The sequence below is a fragment of the Mixophyes fleayi genome, chromosome 1, assembly GCF_038048845.1.
Source record: "Mixophyes fleayi isolate aMixFle1 chromosome 1, aMixFle1.hap1, whole genome shotgun sequence".
In the NCBI taxonomy this organism is placed as follows: domain Eukaryota; kingdom Metazoa; phylum Chordata; class Amphibia; order Anura; family Limnodynastidae; genus Mixophyes; species Mixophyes fleayi.
Genome location: NC_134402.1, coordinates 193,308,098 through 193,329,690, shown reverse-complemented (window position 1 = coordinate 193,329,690; position 21,593 = coordinate 193,308,098). Strand labels below are relative to the sequence as shown.

Genomic DNA, 21,593 nt, shown 5'->3' with positions numbered 1-21,593 from the left:
TGCTTCCTGGTCAGAGCGGAGCTTCTGCTGAACAGCGGTCGACTTTGTGTTGATCTGTTCACACCGATGTCAAATTCTATAGGTTACAGGACCTTGCATCACAGGATGCTAGCTTTGGCCGTAGGGTTCCGCGTGCAGCCATGTCACAGCTTTGGTTGGTCCTCTATGTATTGCAGTGTCCCCCAATTAGACGTATGAGAAAATAGGATTTTTGTACTTAACGTAAAATCCCTTTCTCGTAGTCCATTGGGGGACACTGCGCGTCCACCCTTGCTCTGAATGTTGTATGGTTGTTGACTGTGTTCTAGTGGTTAGTTAACCAAGATGGTCTCCTTCGGGCTTTGTTAGACATAAACTCAATATTCTTTCTATGGAGGGGTATAGCCGTGGATTTAACTGTTTAAGTGCCTGAACTTCTGGTACCACCCACTATACCCCTATGTATCGCAGTGTCCCCCAATGGACTGCGAGAAAGGGATTTTACAGGAAGTACAAAAATCCTATTTTCTCCTTTCTCATCTATATCCCCCATCCTGTAGAGACCTCGATTTTGGGGGCTTTTGTAGCTGCTTCAGCAGCTTGAGTTTTGTTTTTGCTGGAGGGGAACACATCACTGCTGCAAGTCCAGGGGGTAAATGTATCAAGCTGAGAGTTATCCGGCGGGTTTGAAAAGCCAATCCGATACTAGCTATCATTTATTTAGTACATTCTACAAAATGATAGCTAGAATCTGATTGGTTGCTGTAGGCAACATCTCCACTTTTCAAACCCGCCAGAAAACTCTCAGCTTGATACATTTACCCCCTGGAGACCTCTGTAGGACAAGTGTGCCATCACATATATAACTATACTTTTCCCAGTGCCAGTGTTTGGGGAGTCGGACCAGCCATGGCCAGCCTCACTGCAGCACCTGGTGGCCTCTTGTTAGACAGGGGTCAAGTGGGGACAGAGTTATACCGGCAGCCCCACAATTGGGACGAATTAGCAGAATAGGGCTATCCTTTCAGCGTGGTAGCCGACGGTGCTGGGCCTGGGGGCGGCAAAGTGCCTCTTTCTTTACAGGCCTCAGTATCCTAACTGAGACCTACCAAAAGAGCAGATGCAGTCCAGCAGCTCTTGCTTCTTCCCTGCCTGAGGTCCCTAGCTGCAGGGAAGGGTTCTTGAACTGGGGTGGGATTTCTTAGGAAGTTTGTGTGTTTTTTTCACACTGTTACTACTGGGTCTCTGTGTCTGTCTTTGCAGGTTCACTTTCATCCCTATTTGTGTATTATGTATCTGCCTTTCTTCCTGTTTTTTCTGTCATGTCTCATAAGTTGATGGGCAACTGTGTTTTCTTGTTTTTCTTTTGCCATTGATCTGGCAGAACCTGGGCTAAATGCTTAGCCTAGTCTATTTCTTAGCTTGTGCAGCTTTTAAGTGAAGGAAACCGTCCCTTTTCCTCCGTTGCTGATTATGCAGCGGGCAAACTAACACACCGTGTGTTGCCCACCAGGTAGTGCTTGACTAAGAGTCATCTGTCTCCTCAGCAGTGCCACAGGATGAGTCAGTCTGGCCACAGGCCCTGGCAAAGTCATTACAAGATTTTGTTAACGTTTCCTCTTTAGAGATTACTCTGTAGAACTCTTCAAGGCTAGGTCCTGAAAACATCAGAGGGCTACTTTGGTCCTGACCTAAGGGTCTGATTCTGAGAGCTCCTCGCAAGAAGAGGGTGAGTTTATGGACGAGGGACATTATGGATGTTGGAAACATCCTCGATCTCCTCGGAACTCTACCGGATGCTTTTTCACTATTCGCCTGGTCCACTTGAAGACCAAGTGCCAGGCTTTGAGAGAAGCCAGATTTTATTCACCGATGGTGTAATCGCCCCGGTTCAGGAAGACAGGGTTTTATTTAGACCTGTTTTCGTTCAAAACACAATGGTTCCTTTTGCCCCATTTTGAACCCCAAGACCCTCAATACCTATGCTTCCGGGTACTTCAGCACCCCAACATCGCAGATTATTCTGTGTACCTCTATGAAATGCAAGGAAAAATTCCCAATGTTGCATCACAGCAGAGTGCCTTTGTGACCATTCCAAAGTTTTGTGTCATGGTAGTTTTTCTTTTTCTTCACGTTTTGTACACCTGGATATCTTTTAAATCTTTGTAATAAGTTGATTTGCTCACATTAAAATGACTTGATCAGTAATTATGGCCTCAAATGTATTCTGTCCCCTTCCATGTAGGTATGCGGGACTCCTGAGTACATAGCACCCGAAGTGATCCTGCGGCAGGGTTATGGAAAGCCTGTGGACTGGTGGGCAATGGGCATCATTCTCTATGAATTCTTGGTGGGTTGTGTACCCTTCTTTGGTGACACCACAGAGGAGCTGTTTGGACAAGTGATAAGTGGTAAGTGTGTGAATCTTTGATATTTGTATTGCTTGTGATGCATGTTAACGATAAATTTCTTGATGTACAGATTTTTAGAGTTGTGCAGAGTTATGTTATTGCTGCAGTGACTGATGTCTTCCAGATTTAATCATTGGAGAATTTTTTTCTAATGTGATTTTAAGGAATGTGGAGGGATTGATTGAACACAAAAACAAACGTTCTCGTGACCTGGCCACAGAGTCCACAATGTCATAATGCTCATAATCATATTGAGATATATTTTCTTCTGTCACTCTTCTATGTTTTTCCTTTTTTTTTTTCCCCCCTTTTTATGCCTATGATTTTGTATAGGCATATTATGACATTTTTAAAATTATATTTATTGTAGTGTTTATTATAGAGCATACTTTTTCATCTTTTACTTTTTAGAAATGTTACGGAGAGATACTGTACTGTTGTTCGCATGAGTGTAAATTTATAATGCAGACATTCTTCATGCTCCAAAACTTCTAAATTGCCCTTTAAAAATCTTACATGTGACAAACAATCTGGTGGTCTATTTCATAGTTATGCGTTCCAGATTTCAACATTGGAGAAATTTTCTGATGTGGTGTTAAGGAATGTGGAAGAACTCCCATTCTCTTATGTGCCCTTCCTCCACTCCTTGGAGTGTTTCAGATGAGTCTTGCAAGGAGGATGCTAAGACTAAGGAACATAGAGATGTATTGCTTTCAGATGGAAAATTCAGGACCCAAAGAACCAAAACCAGCCTGCATATTCAATTTTTAGAAAATGGACACGCTGACTGGTTTTATTATTGGTATGCCAATTCCCCTGACAGCAACAAAAGCAATTTCACACTTCGCAATGTTTTGGACCCCTTTATCCCTTTTTCAGCAGTGGAAGTCCAGGTATCATGGCTGTGTAAGAGGATTTCCATTCCACTCCTAGGTGTGACCTTTAACTCCACCAGATTAATGGCAAGAGCCTCTGCAATGGTGGAATACTAAAATCTTGGGTAGCGGCTAACACATCCAAGAAGATCTTGTCCATGTTGCCTTTTTCCAGGAATTCCTTTTGTTTGGGCATGAGGTGGAAAAGATCAAGCCTTTCCAGAAATAGGAAGTATACTTTCTTTCCACAGAACATATCTAAAGAAGTTGATTTTTCGATGCAAGGTTTCTTTTCTAACTTCGATTAGAAAGCAGTCCTGGGATCAGCCCTCAAAATCCCAGGTAAGATCTATCAAGACCAATGCAAAGGGATAATAAATCCTCAGGCATTAGCTGAGTACCAGTTGAGTCCTGTGGGTTCAGAGAGTGACAACTCCCCTTCTTTTATTGAGCAACACTTGGTTTTGCTTTGTGTCCAACCTCTGGATGGTCAATATTTTCACCCAGAGGCACTGGATATTCTTCTCTAATATACCTTTGAACGGTCAGAGTTTATTTGTTTTGCCTTCCAGGGGATGTACTTTAAATTCCAGGTGCTTCCCTTTGGCCTATTGTCAACTCTGTTGGTTTTGGGTTTTAGGGCGTCTAGGGTGTGACTTCTGCAGCAGATAAAGTCTATCTTTAAGAAGTATATATCAATGTACTCTGGTCCTTTTACATTGATGGAACTTTTAGAGTTTGGTGTAAAATTCTTGAAAGGTGTTATTGATCAAGATAAGTGTGGAACCACCAATTGAGTCTCTAATGGCACACGCTGTAGACCTGTCTACAAAGCAGTGCTAGTAATTGGTCAGACTTGTCCCCATGTTCACAATATAGATGTTGGCTTTGTAGCAACTTTAGACCAGTGGCTATCTTCACCCACAAAATATGAGATTACTACACTTTTTGCCAAGCTTTGTACAGTTTGTGGGCTATATATGCTCTCTCTGCTTCCGCCAAAGTTTTCATTAATTAACTCCCTGTTTGTATGGAAAACTATCTAGTAAACAGACATAAACCTATGTAGACAGATTCAAAGAATCTAAAATTCTTCGTACATCTCTGTAAACATAAAAAACTAAAAATAGTGATATTGTTGTAATTCTTTTATGCACATTCTACAAATATGATAATACAATGTCAGTATTGACTTCATTATTAACATGTGAGTTACAAGTTTACTGAAACTCCTACCCAATATTGTTTAGGTCCACCTCGTGCCGCCAAAACAGTTGAGGCACTGGGTCCACAAGACCTCTGAAGGTGTGTTGTGGTATCTGGCACCAAGACATTGGCAACAGATTCTTTAAGTACTGTAAGTTGCGAGGTGGGGCCTCCTTGGCTCGGACTTGTTTTTCCAGCACATCCCACAGATGCTTGATTGGATTGAGATCTGGGGAATTTGGAGGCCATGTTAACACTTTGACCTCTGTCATGTTCCTCAAACCATTCCTGCACAATTTTTGCAGTGTGGCAGGGTGCATTATCCTGGTGAAAGAGGCTGCTGCCATCAGGGAATAACGTTGCCATGAAGAAGTGTGCTTGGTCTGCAACAATGTTTGGGTAAGTGGTACGTATCAAAGTAGCATCCACATGAATGCCAGGACCCAAGGTTTCCAGCAGAACATTGCCCAAAGCATTACACTGCATCCACCGGCTTGCCTTCTTCCCATAGTGCATCCTGGTGCTATCTCTACCCCAGGTAAACACACACGCACTCGGCCGTCTACATGATGTAAAAGAAAATGATCCATGAGACCAGGCCTCCTTCTTCCAGTGCTCCATGGTCCAGTTTTCGCACTCACGTGCCAATTGTAGGCGCTTTTAGCAGTGGACAGACATCTGCATGGGCACTCTGACTGGTCTGCGGCTACACAGCCTCATACACAGCAAGCTGCGATGCACTGTGTTTTCCGACAACTTTCTATCATAGACAGTATTAACTTTTTCAGCAGTTTATGCTACAGTAGCTCTTCTGTGGGGTTGGACCAAATGGTCTAGCCTTCGCTCTCCATGCGCATCAATGAGCCTTGGGTGCCCATGACCCTGGTTCACCGGTTGTCCTTTCTTAGACCACTTTTAGTAGGTACTAACCACTGCATACTGGGAACATCTTGCTTCCAACACATATACTTCAAAAACTGACTGTTCACTTGCTGCCTAATATAGTCAGTGGTTTTAATGTTGTGGCTCATCAGGGTATACCTAGTCTATCATTATTCTTTTACTTTAAGAGACCACTGTAGAGCATAAAATTTTCAGAACAGTCATGGATTAGGAAAAGGGAGTATGTAAAGGAACAGTAATACCCATAGAAAACTCAAATAAATTAATTTAGCTTGATTGTCTCGTTTAATCTAGTGATTAAAGTCTTGAACTGGTAAAACCAGAAGGTCTCCTGTCTGCACAGTCCCTTATACCTATCGCCACCTTGCGCTGTTGACTTAATATGTTCCAAGACAGTTATTGACAGACACTCAGGATTGCCATTATGTTTGTCAGCATTCTGTCTGGGAACACGGTAGTTCATCACTCTATTTGTGATATTTCTTCTATGATCATTAAACCTAATCTTCAGCATCCTAGTGGTTTACCGGTGTAGTATGAGTTTTGCCTCAGAATGACTGACCTAAATTGACAAACTCCCCATAGTCACTGAGCCGATCACAAGTCATTTCCCACTCTAGCCATGTTGTGATTGGTTGGCAGTAAGGGGAGTCCTGGGGATTTCCTGCTTTCATTAACTAAATCTACATTGATGTGGGGAAAACAAATTAACAATGCTGGGGAGCATCATTTGTATCAATGACTTATTTCTATATGGAGCACACAATTCTATTGAAATTAATTGTTCATTGCCGTGAATGGGAAAAATATAGCACAATGCTGTTTAAACGGCTTGTTTAAATTCCTACTGAGTAGGTACACAATATGCTCTCATAGAGGTTAATCGACTTTTGCAAGGGTGGTGATTGAACGCACTGAAATGGAACAAGAAGCATCCAAAATGCTGCTTTTCAACAAGAGCTCGTGCAGGCACAAGTATGAACCAATGGGTATGGAAACACACAATAGATGGAGTTTTTTTTTCTTCATTTTTTTATGCTTTGCACAACAGTGGGGATTCGTCATAATTGTCACATTTTATTTTATAGATGACATTGTTTGGCCAGGAGGTGAAGAATCTCTTCCAGGTGATGCACAAGATCTCATCACCCGACTTTTGAGACAGTACCCATTGGAACGTCTAGGGACAGGTAACAATCGACTATGCATATACTGTATATACATTTTTGTGTAAATACAAATATTACCATTCATACAGATAGCTTCCTTACATACTTTGCCATGATTGGCCTGAAACATTGGCACAGGCACTAGGGTAAACTCTTGGTGACAACACATCGTAATGAGACCCATTATCTAGACTACTTGGTGCTTTGCTGGTAAATGGTCTTCCCATAATTTGAATATCAAGACCAAAATTGAATAAAAACATGTCGAAATAAGTGCACAGTTTCCCTTTCACTGAAGAACATTTTGTAAACATTACAACATTGGGAAATGGAAGCATACTCTTGCTGTATATAGTGACTTAATTGCATAAATTTCCTGCCACTCAATCCAAACATCTGTACAGTTGTCTTACTAATCATAGTATCCTCTCCTTTCCCAGCAAGTTAATGATTTCCAGAATGCAATTCAATGACTGAGATTTTGTACAATCAGATTACTATGGAGAGTCCCTCCCACTTCACAGCATTTATTGGTTTGGCATATTATCCTTACAGTATGTAATTTCATGCTCCCCGTTCTAAGTATACTATTAGTGGTCAAATTACAAATACAGTATAATATTGCACATCATGATGTACTGGGAGGGGACTTTGCATATACTTTGTACTGATTTTTCAGTCATCCAAGTACTTGTATAACAGCTGTGATCCCCAACAATTTATTGATTAGTGAATTCTGGTACGTGTTAAAAAATCTATCCATTCACATTCCTCTGAAGAATTACTTGACCTTCTCAGCTTTTAAACAGTCTGGCATTTTATGCTTTACAAAGCGTATTAACTGATTCTTTGTTATTTGAGCCCATTTGGTGTTCGTGCAAGCTTATCTCACACAATTCACTATTACAGATCATTTACTTGGGAAGGTTTGGGTTAATGAATTAGCTTTTGGTATCAACGCTAGAAACTTTGTCAAAGAGATCTTTTCTCAATCTGACTCAAGGAAATGCTGGGACCATTTCGACCAGTGTGCATTGGTATATTGCAGCCTATATTGGGTATTTGGCTTGATAATAGAACATGTAACCTCAAAATTGCCACTAGACTGCGGTCCGAATATAGGATATTGACCTGTGCATATGATCGGCTATGACCACAATAACAAGCCCAGTATGCCAGAAGTCAGTGTGTGTCCATAATGGACATAGACTTGGTTCTCAGGCTGAGCAACAAGCTTGCATCATGTGCTCTTGTCTTTGAACGGTAATGTGTGCAATGTTACACCTCCATCCAAATCTTTTACGAGTAACATAGTTAGCACATTTGCAACTTCTGAGCATCACCTTTACACAAATCCATTAAAATGCTATTTAAGGATTCAGTTCAACTGGCTATCTACGTTTAACACAATATATGAAGCACACAAATGCTGACACATTCACATATAACACCAGAGAATTGATCTGTTACATCCTTGCATCTGAGGCAAAATAATGCTAAGCCAGTTGTTCTGTAAATTCTGTGGTTAATGCAATGCATGTGTGAAATAGAAATTGGGAGGTGCACAAACAGGATATGGTTTTTCTTGTCTTTGTTCTCTCCTCATCTAAGCTGGGTTGAAACAACTGATGAGCACAAGAGTATAAATACAAAATGAGTATAAAAATAAAAACGTATATACGACTTATAATTTATAGATCACATGAGCCTTTTAGAATGCCTGCAATGATGACTTGCTTCATTGCCAGCTTTTACCTCTAAGATCTTATGGGCTGTGATAAATATCTTTTTGTTAAATGCTGTTGTATCTGTGCAGGAGGGGCACAGGAGGTGAAGCATCACATCTTCTTCCGCTGCCTGGATTGGAATGGACTACTAAGACAGAAAGCAGAGTTTGTGCCACAGCTGGAGGCTGATGATGACACCAGTTATTTTGACAGTAAGAGGAAAAGGAGGGTGCTGTTTAATTGTTTTTATTTTTTCTTTATCAGTAATTTTCAAAGCAAATAACTAATAATAAAATAAAAATTTCCACACAGGAACATCCTGTAGCTTTTCTTCTTTTTGAAGTTTGTTTATAGAAAAACTTCACCCAAAGCAAAACCTTTAGTTTTGGGTGGAGTTCACTGATCTGCAAGAAAATACAGTTTTACATACACCCTAATGTAGCAATCCTCCTTGTTTGCTTCAACAGTCCAGCATTGCCCTCCTTCTCTGCCACTAAATCGGACCTTTTTCAATCAGACAGCTGTGCTGTCTCTGCTCCTCCTCCATGCTCTGCCTAGTCATAGAGAGCTTGAGTTTATCGTTGAAGCCTTTTACAAGGAAGGAATACTTTGTGACCTAATAAAGACAAAATGTTTTAAGCATTACAATTATATACCTGTTGATGAAGCCAAATGACAGATGCTTTCAGACAGGTGGAAGATTTAAGTGATTCAGTAGGGTCGTTACAGAAATGGGGAGCCCATTAGGAAAAAGCAGAGCATTCAGATTCCTTATTGAATTTAGAAACCATTAGGTGGCATCTGTTAGCTGCAAGGATAGGAAGTCTATTCAGGTAATTGGGTGATTTCTACCAAAATGATTTGAAGGATAAGCAGGCAACGTGAACTTTCCATGTAGACTCCAGGGATAGCCAGTTTAGATGAAATTACATATTATATATCGCATATGGTGCATGAAGCTTGTTAAGGTGAATCTGAGCATCTGCACCATAAACAATCTCTATAGTCTATAATTGGCACTGGACATTGGAGTCTAAGTTACAGGTGTATCATATGCTTGTTTGAATCATTCTCACCTTATTAGATGGTAATGTAGTTGCAGTGCTGTAATGTTATACACTTCTGCTGTATTTATAGTCCCATCATTGACATGATGTAGTTTTTCATTTTTATTTTCTAAATTTATTTTACTTTCTCCAATTTTACAGCACGATCAGAACGTTATCATCATCTAGCTTCTGAAGAAGATGACGAGACGAATGATGAGGAGTCTTCTGTGGAAATCCGTCAGTTCTCTTCTTGTTCTCACCGATTCAGCAAGGTACTTAATCTACCATATTGGCTGATTTGAGTATTATGTTTATCTGGGTTATTGAGTCTATAACCAAAAAGTGCATCCATATATCTCACTTCAACAGTAATTATCCATGATTGGTGGTAGCATACAATATCCGTAAGAATGTTTAATACATAACTCTTAATATTTTTTTAAAATATTTAGTCAGTCTCTGGCTCAATCTTCTAAAGGCCAATATCTTATTATCCAAATTTCTATTCCGTCACAGTTTATTTACTTTTATTTTCACCATTTCACAAAATATCCCTTGTCCAATAACTACAAAGATTCCAGCTAGAACCAGGCTCTTTTTTGATAATGATAGATTTAAATGCAGTCCATGACTCCCATATAGACTGGAAGTACCCTTTTACATGGACCATTTACTGCACTGGAGTGCATTGATTTTTCTGTGACAAAGGCATAGAGATGGAAGCATCCAGCTCGTTAGGATGTTTGTGCTTGTCAGCCACTTAAATACTTGTGTAGAATTTACCATGGTTTTGTCTTGTAAGATGTTCTGCCTATAATTAACATAGTAAGTGATTTCCTGAGAGGTTTTAGACCATGCTTCTTTGGCACAATTTTTTTTCTCTATATGGGCTCTCTAGATCCCCACTATGGAGGCCAAATACTTTTCAAATACCGTGTGACCAGATGACTTATGATTTAAACCATTACATTCAATCACTTTGTCAGATCAATCAAGGTTTCACCCACCAGCCCATGCCTTTAAAGCATTTGTTAGATTTGTATAAATTATGAGAATTGGACTAGCTAGAAAAGCTTTAAATAACCTTTGAGTTTAGTTGCTCAGAATGAACACTGTTGTGCCGATTCCCAAGTTTACAGAAAGTGAAGCAATTTGTATTGCCATGAAGATGTAACAAAATAGATCCTTCCAAGAAATATTGATTGTACCAAAAGCAAGAAATGTAAGAACAGAGTTACAAAAATGGGAAGTTGTTGGCTCTTATGGTAACACCACCACTTTTTTAATGCTGGATATTTACTATTCCATTGCTGTCCAGTTGTATCTGATCCAGTTGATAATAAGATTTTATTCTGTTTTGTACTCCGCTAGAAGAATAACTGCTTATTCTTATCTGTATGCATACTTATCAGTTATCCACTTTGAATTGCTCTTTGGTGGAGTACATTTCACAGAGCAACAGAGTACTTGGGAGGGACAGCCCTTCATGTGGGACTGATTGGGGCTAGGATTTCAGCTTCAGCAGTTTCTGCCCGTCAGGCTCTTTTTGGTTTAAAGCCTGGGAGCCGGACGTGGAATTCAAGCTGATTTTGGATTCCCTTATGTTCTCAGGAACTGTCTTATTCAGGTCTGAGCTTGATAACACCATTAACCAGGCTACAGGGGGTAAACATGCTTTTCTCCCTGTTAATGCTCCCAAGATCAAATGCTCCAGGTTTCACTCCTTTCGGGGAGTACAAGGAGCCTGCCCCCCGAGTTCAATCTTCTGCCGCTGGGGGTAGTATGTAAAGGGGAATGCACGCTTGGGCTACTTGATGTCCATCAGCCAAACCGTTGGCATGACAGGGATTCTGCCCATACAAGATCCACTGTGGTGAGGGCACATCTACTCCTCTTCCGGCATCAGTGGTTCAGTATTATCACAGATGGCACAGTGAGAGGAATCGTGCATCGGGGATACATGACAGATCTCCTACATTTTCCACCTGATGGTTCGTTAAGGCCAATATTGAGTCTGAAATCCTTAAACACCCAACCTCGGGAGGACGGATTCAAGATGGGGCTTCTTGAAATCTGTAATAAACAGTCTGGAATGAGACGAGTTCTTGGTAGCTTTGGACATCAATGATGGGGAGGACAGATTCAAGATGGGGCTTCCTGAAATCTGTAATAAACAGCATGGAACGAGACTAGTTCTTGGAAGCTTTGAATGCATGTTTACATGTTTTGGTCTGGCATCCATGCCTTTTAAGGTTTGCTGTTCAGTCCCATCATTACCAGTTTCAGTCTCTTCCTTTTGGGCTTTCCACAGGCCCAAGGATTTTCATCAAGGTGATGGCAGCTGTGTTGCAGTCCAACAGAGTGAGGATCATACCCTACTTTGACAATTTTCTCATCAAGGCAGAGTCGCTGTCTGTGCTTCTGTCTGCACAGACTTTAGAATTCCATGGGTAGATTCTGAACCTCAATATGTTTAACTTGATTCCGTCACAGCAAATTCTATTTTTTAAATAAAGAAATTGGTATGGTCTCTCTCAGCTGCCAGACAGATTTAAGTACACTTCTGCATGAAAGTTCTGGGCAAGATGGTATCTTGGTCTGTCCTCAAAGGTTAGCTGCAGAGGGAGGATCTCTACAGAGGTCGCCATTATCAATTTAAGTTTGGATTTTGGTTACATTGGATGCCAGCCTTTGGATTGTGGGTCTGCAAGACTTTATGCCCGGTTTTGGTGTCTTTGGACCTTGGGGGAGTCCAAATTTCCAATCAATGTGTTGGAATTGCGTACAGTGTTTTGCTCATTGGTCAGCGCAGAGCATGTACTGCGTGGAAGGACAGTGAACACACAGTCGGACAATGTCAGGAGGGTGCTTCAATCACCATGGCAACAACAGAAGTCCTCTACCCATGGGAGAGACATGCAATAACTTTCAGTGGGCCAAACAAAACATTTTGGGCCATCATGGCATTCTTCAACCCATGTGTGGAGCACTAGGAGACAGACTTTCTGAGAAGACAGGCTCTTCACCCCGGAGGTTGTGGACCAGTGAAGTCAACATGATGGCATCTCCGTTGATCCACATTGTGGAGCGATATTGTTCCAGAGCAAGAGATCCAAGTGCTGTCTTGGTGGACATAAGGGCAGTTTCTACACCAAAGTTTAGAACACGACACGCATGACACCTACAAAAAAAAAAAAGATTGTAGAAAAAAATGAATACAATATACACAGACTTACCTGAACACCGAAGCTCCAGATTTCCGATGGCACCGGCATACTGACAGGCAGTCACAGACACAGCTCTCTGGCAGTACAGTTTAAGGTCAGTGCACCCTACATCAATGTTAATTTAAAGTGCCAATGTCTGGACCCCTCAGGTTAAGTGTTGAAAGCCTTAGCCTGCGGGGTCCAAACATTGGCACTTTAAATTAACATTGATGTAGGGAGCACTGACATCAAACTGTACTGCCGGAGAGCTGTGTCTTCGGAATGACTGCCTGTCAGCATGCCAGTCCCATCAGAAATCTGGAGCTTCGGTGTTCAGTAAGTCTGTGTATATTCATTTTTTTTCTACAATCGTTTCTTTTTTTTTGTAGGTGTTATGTGTGTTGGATTTATTGTCATCATTAATACGTACCCAACCCAAACATACTATGGTGTAATACATTTTCATTAATTTGTTTGCATGTCTGTAACCAACTGGGAACCTATATAATATTGACCATTCATTTACATAGATATAAGCACTCATATGATCAGTGTTGTTTGTGGAGAGACTAAAATATATATATACAATATAAACCATGTGAAGTCTTCTCTTGATTGTTGACCTTGACACATATACACCTACCTCCTGGAGAGTGTTCTTGATTTGGCCAACTATTGTGAAGGGTTTTTTCTTCACCAGGGAAAAAATTCTTCTGTCACCCACCACAGTTGTTTTCGGTGTTCTTCTGGGTCTTTTAGTGTTGCTGAGCTCTCCCGTGCGTTCTTTTTAAGAATGTTCCAAACAGTTGATTTGGCCACACCTAATGTTTTTGCTATCTCTCTGATGGGTTTGTTTTAATTTTTCAGCCTAATGATGGCTTGCTTCACTGATAGTGACAGCTCTTTGGATCTCCTATTGAGAGTCGACAGCAACAGATTCCAAATGCAAATGTCACACCTAAAATCAACTCCAGACCTTTTACCTGCTTAATGATAAAATAAGGAGGAAATAGCCCACACATGTCCATGAAATAGGTTTTGAGTCGATTGTCCCATTACTTTTGGTCCCTTAAAAAGTGGAAGGCACATATAGAAACCGTTGTAATTCCTACACTATTCACCTGATTTGGATGTAAATACCCTCACATTAAAGCTGAAAGTCTGCAGTTAAAGCACATCTTGTTAGTTTCATTTCAAATCCATTGTGGTGGTGTATAGAGCCCAAAATATGAGAATTGTGTCCATGTCCCAATGTTTATGGACTTGACTGTAAAAGTCTGCAAATGTTGAGTTAAAGTAAGTAGACAGGTTGGATTAACAAAGCAGGGCCACAAGAAGACCATAGGTAACTGTGTTATACACTTTCCTCATCTGTTGGTAGGTTTACAGCAGCTCTGAGCACCTCGCTACACAGCTTAATCTCAGCTTCTCCTCCACTGAAAGAAGTCATAGTGATGAAAAAGAAGAACGAGGGGAGAAGTGGGAAAGAGTCCTGTCCAAAGAAGATGAAAAGAGCCAGATCGGTACTGAGACCAGGTGAAAAAAACATTGTAATGACTTCATTGTTTCCATGCTGCACTAGCCTGCCTAATGGTTGCTAAGAAAACACAGTAGGAGTTTTTTTTAGTTTTTTTGTGAACACTGAGATGAGTAGAATAATACCTAATAAAGAAGGACAAAGTGTTCTCCACTGCCACCTGCTTCCCAAATAGTTTCACTCAATAACCAGATTTGTGTATATGCCAATTTGTGGCATTATCTTTGTTAATAAACTTAATAAAAGGAAAAAAATTGCTCTTATAGAATAAGAGCTATAAATCACTTTAAAAGTAATGGTTTGGCTCCTCCACCCTGGAGAAAATACCCGAATACAGGAGGATTTTTAAGAGTTTTATGTCTCTTATTCTGTAACTGCAATTTTTTTATCCTTTCATTGTCTGTAATAAACTTGCTTGTTTGTTTGGAGGACTTTGGATATTTGCTACAGGGTGGAGGAACCTCATTTCATCTAATTTTTGGTGCAGGAATTTGTATAATAGGCTACATTTCATAATTGTACTATTTCTATAAAAACCTGAGAACGCATTTTAAAACTTTTCCTAACCATATATAGCCATGCATTCAGAAAATTTGTGGAGTCATTGAGATTTTTCGGAATACCACTTCCATACTTCACATTGTGCATTTTATTGTTTGACCATTTACTTTGCATTAGGTATTTTTTGTTAGCATATATATATATATATATATATATATATATATATATATATATATATATATATATATATATATATATATATATATATATATATATATATATATATATATATATATATATACTGTGTTGGCCCCCAAATTTATGCTTAAAGTATATCATGTAGTTGTTATCAGAGGATATTTTAGGTATAGAACCTGCAACTGAAAAAAAATTGTCTATTCCATAGACTGTCTCATCTGCAAGAAGATTGAGATACTAGTGTTTTATACTCACAAAAATGTTAGTCTGGTCATTTGATGAAGCTGTAATAGTCTTTTTTGTGTGTATGTGTGTTTTCTGCCTCAGGCTAAGGTCCTGGACATCCTCTGGCTACTCCCATCACTCATGGCTGAGCGACCGCAGTGCAAGCCCAGGTGTCCTGACCAGCACATGCAGCCTTGACACCATGCCAAGATTTGCGTTTTCTTCTGAAGATGAGGGGTCTGATCACAAAACTGAGAAAACCTTTACTGTGGGGGAGATGAAAGGGACAACCTCAAAGCCAGCATCACTTTGTGGTAAGAATCCATGCAGGAATATATACAGAACTACTGTTTGCTTCTTAAGCTCTTACATATGATGTTTGAACCCCATGAAGCTGTCAGTAGAAACATTTACAATAAAAAAATAACTATTGTATAATATATATGGTATCAAATGTCTTAAACCTAGTGCAATGACTGTAACTGACAATCAACCTACCTTTAAACATTATTGTGCGTATAAATTTCAGTGTTTACATACAAATAGGAAGATATGAATTAAAAAAAAAAAGAGAGAAAGAAAAATTTAATATTTTGAAGCCATGACAAGCTCAGTGTGCAAAGGGTGTAACTAATTGGTACCAGGAGAAAACAGAAGAGTACAGTTATTTCTTATTGGAGAGAGAGAAATTTATATCCACTTTCCTCCTCCTACTATTGCGTCTCTGTCCGTCCTGCCCTTCCCTTAGATACGCTCCTTCAAGCAGTGCCTCCTCCTCTCCTGTTCTCCACCACCTTAACTCTGCTCTCCAGCTCCTTGTCTCTTCCGTGACGTCCTCCTGTTCTACTACCCCTCTCTCTACCCCGCTGGGGGCCCTCACCACTCATCTAGCTGTACATTGAGCTTCCGAGTTACTGTGCTTTTTGTTAACTGTACCGTGCTATCTCACCCTGTATCACGTCTGTCCCTGTACGGCGCTACGGATACCTAGTGGCGCCCTATAAATAAAAATTAATAATAATAATAAAATACTACTATGTAAAAGAACAAAGAAAATCCAGTGCGCTGCAACCTGATTCCTGGCCTTAAGGTATTTGTGTATTTAAATGTTTATGATGCTGCAATTGAGTTGCATTAGCATAAAATTCATGCACTCCGCTCTTGTAAATCTGAAATTGGCTTTGTGATATCGAAACTTAAGCAGACACAGCACGGAAGTTAAGAGTATTGACCATATAACATTTACCCTGGAAAATTTGCTGAAAACCCTGCTTTGAATTCCAATATCAGTTATCTTCCTCTGTTCCAGGTCTCAAAAACTAGATTGTGAACTCTGCCTGGACCATTCTATGTACAGTGCAATATCAAAAAGAAAAGAATAAAAAAAAACAGAGCACATTGCAAGCATAATATGTTACTTTATGATACAGGATTTATGATCATGAATGAACATTTTTGTAAATTAAGATCGTGCCTAACCTCTATCTACACACACTTCTCTCTCTCTCACATACAGCGTGGCAGCGTACCAGAAAAAATAAAGAAATCCGCTTATCTGTATCTCTGTTTCATGGAAACAGCCTCATCTCATCCTGGTATATAGAGGACAGATGTGAAGACAATTTGTCTGTATATATTACTTTTCGGTCACGCACAGCAGCCCCAGTGTAGTCACAGCCCACATACTCCGCTATTTTTTGTAACTAATAACAGGAATGGAAACGTTGGAGAAGATTACACACTTTTACACGCTTTCAAGCTTGTCAGCTTCTCAACCTCACTTGACACTGAAATTCTCTGCCGCAAATCTGGCAGGAGTCGTGGACCATTGGGCTGCGCGTGGAATAAAGTTAGTGAGCACGGACCGGAAGTGCCAGAGTTAGGCACGCGATGATGACAGCCTAATGATGGTGTCTAACTCTGGCACTTCCGGTCCGTGCTCTCTTGGTGTGTGGTCTGTGAAGTGTCCATGACTCGTGTATGGGGGTGGGGGTGAACGCTCCTGAGGTGGTGATACCTGCTTGGGTGAGGTCCCTGACCGCAGTACATTGAATAGGCAGAACTTGCTGCACCTATGAGAGGTGTTTAGAAACCCTTCATTACCATTTTCTGCAGCTGTGCCTGGATCAGACAGTCTCCAGGTGGAAACAGTCACTCAGGTAGTGACAGGTTCCATTGCTTTGGCCTAGGCTGAACCAGCATGCACCAAGGTACTGGAAAGGTCTGCTTTGGGATTGCCTAGTGTCCTCTTCTTTGGATAGTCCCTTTCGTTCCCAAGGTTCAGAGACAGCAAAAAGGCTAGCAGTTTTCTCAGGTTCTCTTGTGAGAATTCAGATTCAGAATTCACGTTGCAGAGAGAATAGGATGAATTTGAGGGTGAATCCTTTGGAGCACTGATGAACTGGTTATAGCAATTTGCCAGGCTTTGGACATGTTCAGTGTGGTTGCTAAGGCAACTTTATTTAAAAGAATAAAAAAAAAAAGTTGTTACTTTCCTTCATCTTCTCACTTATCTAAGGTCCTGGATAAGGCATGGGCTTTGCCAGAATAAGAAATTTCTTATTCTAGTTCCCTGTGCCATTTACCTTACCCGAGCAAGATATGATCCAAACAGCTGGTAAATACTCCGGTGGATTGCCTTTCTAAGTCTACCACTCTTCCCATTCTCAGGAAAGCTTTGCTCAAGGATGTAATGGAGAGGAAAACATTTTAAAGTCCATGTATATGGCTGCCGTCCTGGGATGCGGATATTAAGTCCAATAAAGTTTTGGAATTCCTTCCATTTGAAGGTTCGGTTCTTTTTTTTTTTTTTTTTGGACCGAAGTTTGACAAAATTATCTGTCGGGCTACTTTCTCCCATTTCACCTTTTGAAGTCTAAGGGTCCAAAGTTTCATTCTTTTCCTGCCTTCTATCGTTCAAAAACTTCTTCTGTCAGGGGTCAGCCCTTACATCCTGTGGGGATATCAAGGAAAGAGAGGCCAGGACAGCCAAATGTCCAGAGTCCAAGCCGTCTGAGAAACAGATTGCCTTTTGGGCTTTTTTTACTATCCAGGTTAGTGTTCTGTTTCTTCGGGAGGTGTGGAAACCTCATCTTTAGACCTGTGGGTAAAAGGCTTTATAGTGAGGGGTTACATCCTAGACCTTCAATGGTTTCCACCAAAGAGATTTTTTCTACTGGGCTTTCCAAGAATAAGGCAAAGTGGCTGGCATTCAGGAAGGCTATTGCCTCTCTTCTTTGTTTAGAACTGATCACCCCGTCCCCAAACAGGAAAAATGGTTTTATTAAAACCTCTTTCCGATCCGAAATCATAGTAACATAGTAACATAGTAACATACATAGTAACATAGTTGATGAGGTTGAAAAAAGACACCAGTCCATCAAGTTCAACCTATTTTGGATCTCCTGCGATCCTGCACTTATATTTGAAATTAATCCAGAGTAGGCAACCGCCCATCTGTTAAAATTTTGAAAATCCCCCCAGACTCAATATTGCAATCCAATTTTTACCCTATATCCACTACTATCCTTTATTTTAAATTAACGGTCGTATCCCTGGATACACCTTTCCGCTAAAAATTTGTCTAACCCTTTCTTAAACATATCTATTGAATCCGCCATCACAACCTTCCCTGGCAATGAATTCCATATCTTGACTGCCCTTACTGTAAAGAACCCCTTCCTTTGCTGGTTGTGAAATTTCCTCTCCTCTAACCTTAGGGGATGACCACGTGTCCTGTGTATGGTCCTTGGGGTAAAAAGTTCCCAAGAAAAGTCTTTTCGGCCCATCTTGTTCCTCAACTCATTGAACACCAAGCTTTGAGAGGACAGTTTCTCTCAGATTAGTTACCATTGACATGGTGGTCAATGAATTCTTAGTGTCCATAGACATTAAGAATATCTTCACATTGTGATCTGAGAGGGGCACTATATATAGCCTAAAGGACTCTCGCTTTCAGTTCAGAGCCCTTCCTTTCGGGCTGGCATCTACACCACAAATTTTCACAAAGTTTATGGCAATTGGTAGCCCTTAGGGATTCACCATTGTGACTTACCTGGACAATCTGCTTCTCAAGCCAGAGTCGGTCCCCTTACTGCAGATTCATCTGCGCAGTATTGCTCAGGTACTGAAATCGTACTTGTGGATTTTGAATGATCAAAATCCAACTTGGTTCCAAGACAGGATGGTGTTTTTGGGTCTAGTCTTCGTCACCCGGGTGTAGAGGGCTTTCCATCTGGAAGACAAGATCCGGACCTCCAGGGGTTGATGAGTGGATTTCTGACTCTCCGAAGACTATCATTTGTTCTCTGCATGAAGTAGATGGAAAAGAAGGTCTCCACCTTCGACATGCTTCTGAATGCCAGGTTCCACTCTCGGATGTTTCAGCTGGATATAAAGAGGAAGGTCCAACCATGTCTCTCAGGTTGCTGTTTACAGCAGACAACTTGATCAAGGGCTGTCCATTTCCCATCCTTGTCTGGACAGTTGTAACGACTAACACCAGTCTTCCAGAATGGGGTGCGGTGACGTTGCACTTTGGTACATGGACGAAGCAAAACTCCCTATCAAAGTTGTGGCGCTCAGAGCACTGATGAAGACTTTGACAAGGGTCCATTGGGACAACTCCATATATAAATCATCAGGGAGGAAACAAGAGCCCCAAATGATGAGGGAAGCTTTTCTTACCTGGGCGAAATGCTTTCTGCCAGCGATCTCGGAGATGGACATGTACTGGCTCAGCATGCAAAAGCAGGGTTGACCAGCATGTAAGCAGACTAATGCCACAAGGATCAGGTCCACCATTCAGTGGGCTTACTCTACTTTCAGTCAAACTGTTCCAGAAAGTGTGTCCGCTATTTCCACTATATTAATGAGTGTTTTTTGGGCATCATGTCACATTTCTTTGACGGAGCAGCTGTGTCAGGCCTCTGACAACATGTTTACCAGGTTTTATCATTTTCATGATTTTGTATCCAGAGATGCTAGTTTTGGACGATGAGGGCAGCTTTGGAATGGCCCCAAAGTAGCCGGGTCCCCAGATAGGATGTAGGAGAAAACAGGATTCTCTCTTTCATCCTATCTGGGGGACACTGCTACCATGAGTTGTATGTGGGGAGCTTGGAGTTGGCACTTGACAAGTTAATTAATTTGTTTAATATTTGCAGGAAATAGAGAGGCTGCAGATACAGAATTTGTTTCAGGATCCCTTCTCTGAGACACGTTGTACTAGACCTCTGGAGGGCAGAGTACCTAGTTTTTTTTCTGTCATGAAAATGAATATATATATATATATATATATATATTATGGAAATATTCCAACCACACATGAAAAACCTTTTTATTAATAAATATTTTTCAGAGAATAAAATATATCACATTTCTTTTAGCCGCCTGGGTCCGGCTGCAGTATTCTTCTTGCTTGATCTGGGGAAGGAGCGGTCGTCTGCTTTCACATGGAACACCTACCAAAAATAAAACTTGTTTAACAGTAATCAAGTTGTTAAAATTGTGTGATTGAGAAGTTCTCTGACATCCACATATTTTCTTATTGCAGCAGATATTGTCAGCCTGAGTCGGACTCGTCTGCGCAGCAACAGTACTGGAGCCAAGAATTTTACTCCTCGCACACTGGAACAGTGTCTCAGCCGCCGGCTGCGGGGTCAGACAGAGACACCTGAAAAACACAACTCTTCATCTGGTGGTCGTGTCCCCAAATCGGCATCTGTCTCTGCGCTATCGCTGATCATTACCTCTGGTAGGCATTATGGAATTATTAGTCAGTGATATCAGATAAACCTGTGATGTCATTAAGGCTGCTAGCCAATTAGTTTGCATTGGGGTGTATGTGTGTGTGTGTGTGTGTGTATATGTGTATATATATATATATATATATATATATATATATATATATATATATATATATATATATATATATATATATATATTCAGAGAAAAAACAAGCCCGTGCTCGCTATATCCCATATTGTATATGGTTCCAGCTGCGTGTCAGTATAAATGCCCATATGTGTATACAAAACAAAAAGACAGTTGTCAGCGCTTATCCTTTGCACTGCACATCTGTGTGTATCTACCAAAATGAAAACATGAGGTATTCGTTCATATTTTGATCAAAACATTTAAGCCCGCATCCCAGCGTCAAGGGAACCTCATTGTATGCAGGTCCTACACTGCCCTATATGCTGTAAACACCATTAAAATGCAGTTAAAGTCACACACACTATATATATATATATATATATATATATATATATATATATATATATATATATATATATATATATATATATATATGTACACATACACATACACACACACACACACACACACACACACACACACACACACATATATATATTATATATACAGGGTGATTCAAAAGTCGCAGTGCACCCTTTTATTTCAAAAACTCTACAGGAATTGGGCCGATTTCAAGATGGCGTCCATGTTTGGTACATACCGTAAAAGATAGACCACGTCACCCATACCTTACTGGAGTATTCAGGTTTCCCAATTTCCTGTAGAGTTTTTGAAATAAAAGGGTGTACTGCGACTTTTGAATATATATACCCTGTATATATATATTCTA

The 21,593-nt window shown here is 40.5% G+C and overlaps 1 protein-coding gene across 8 annotated transcripts in view; it reads left to right on the top strand.

Moving 5' to 3' along the window:
* The window catches only part of MAST3 (microtubule associated serine/threonine kinase 3), a 190,940-nt gene that overhangs the window by 145,787 nt on the left and 23,560 nt on the right, over positions 1 to 21,593 (top strand). For all 8 annotated transcript variants that reach the window (XM_075204702.1, XM_075204699.1, XM_075204696.1 and 5 more), the window contains 7 exons: positions 2,225 to 2,390; positions 6,463 to 6,564; positions 8,360 to 8,482; positions 9,479 to 9,591; positions 13,907 to 14,061; positions 15,089 to 15,300; positions 20,541 to 20,741. In XM_075204702.1, the coding sequence (XP_075060803.1) occupies positions 2,225 to 2,390; positions 6,463 to 6,564; positions 8,360 to 8,482; positions 9,479 to 9,591; positions 13,907 to 14,061; positions 15,089 to 15,300; positions 20,541 to 20,741 (1,072 nt within the window). The remainder of the gene's footprint in view (positions 1 to 2,224; positions 2,391 to 6,462; positions 6,565 to 8,359; positions 8,483 to 9,478; positions 9,592 to 13,906; positions 14,062 to 15,088; positions 15,301 to 20,540; positions 20,742 to 21,593) is intronic.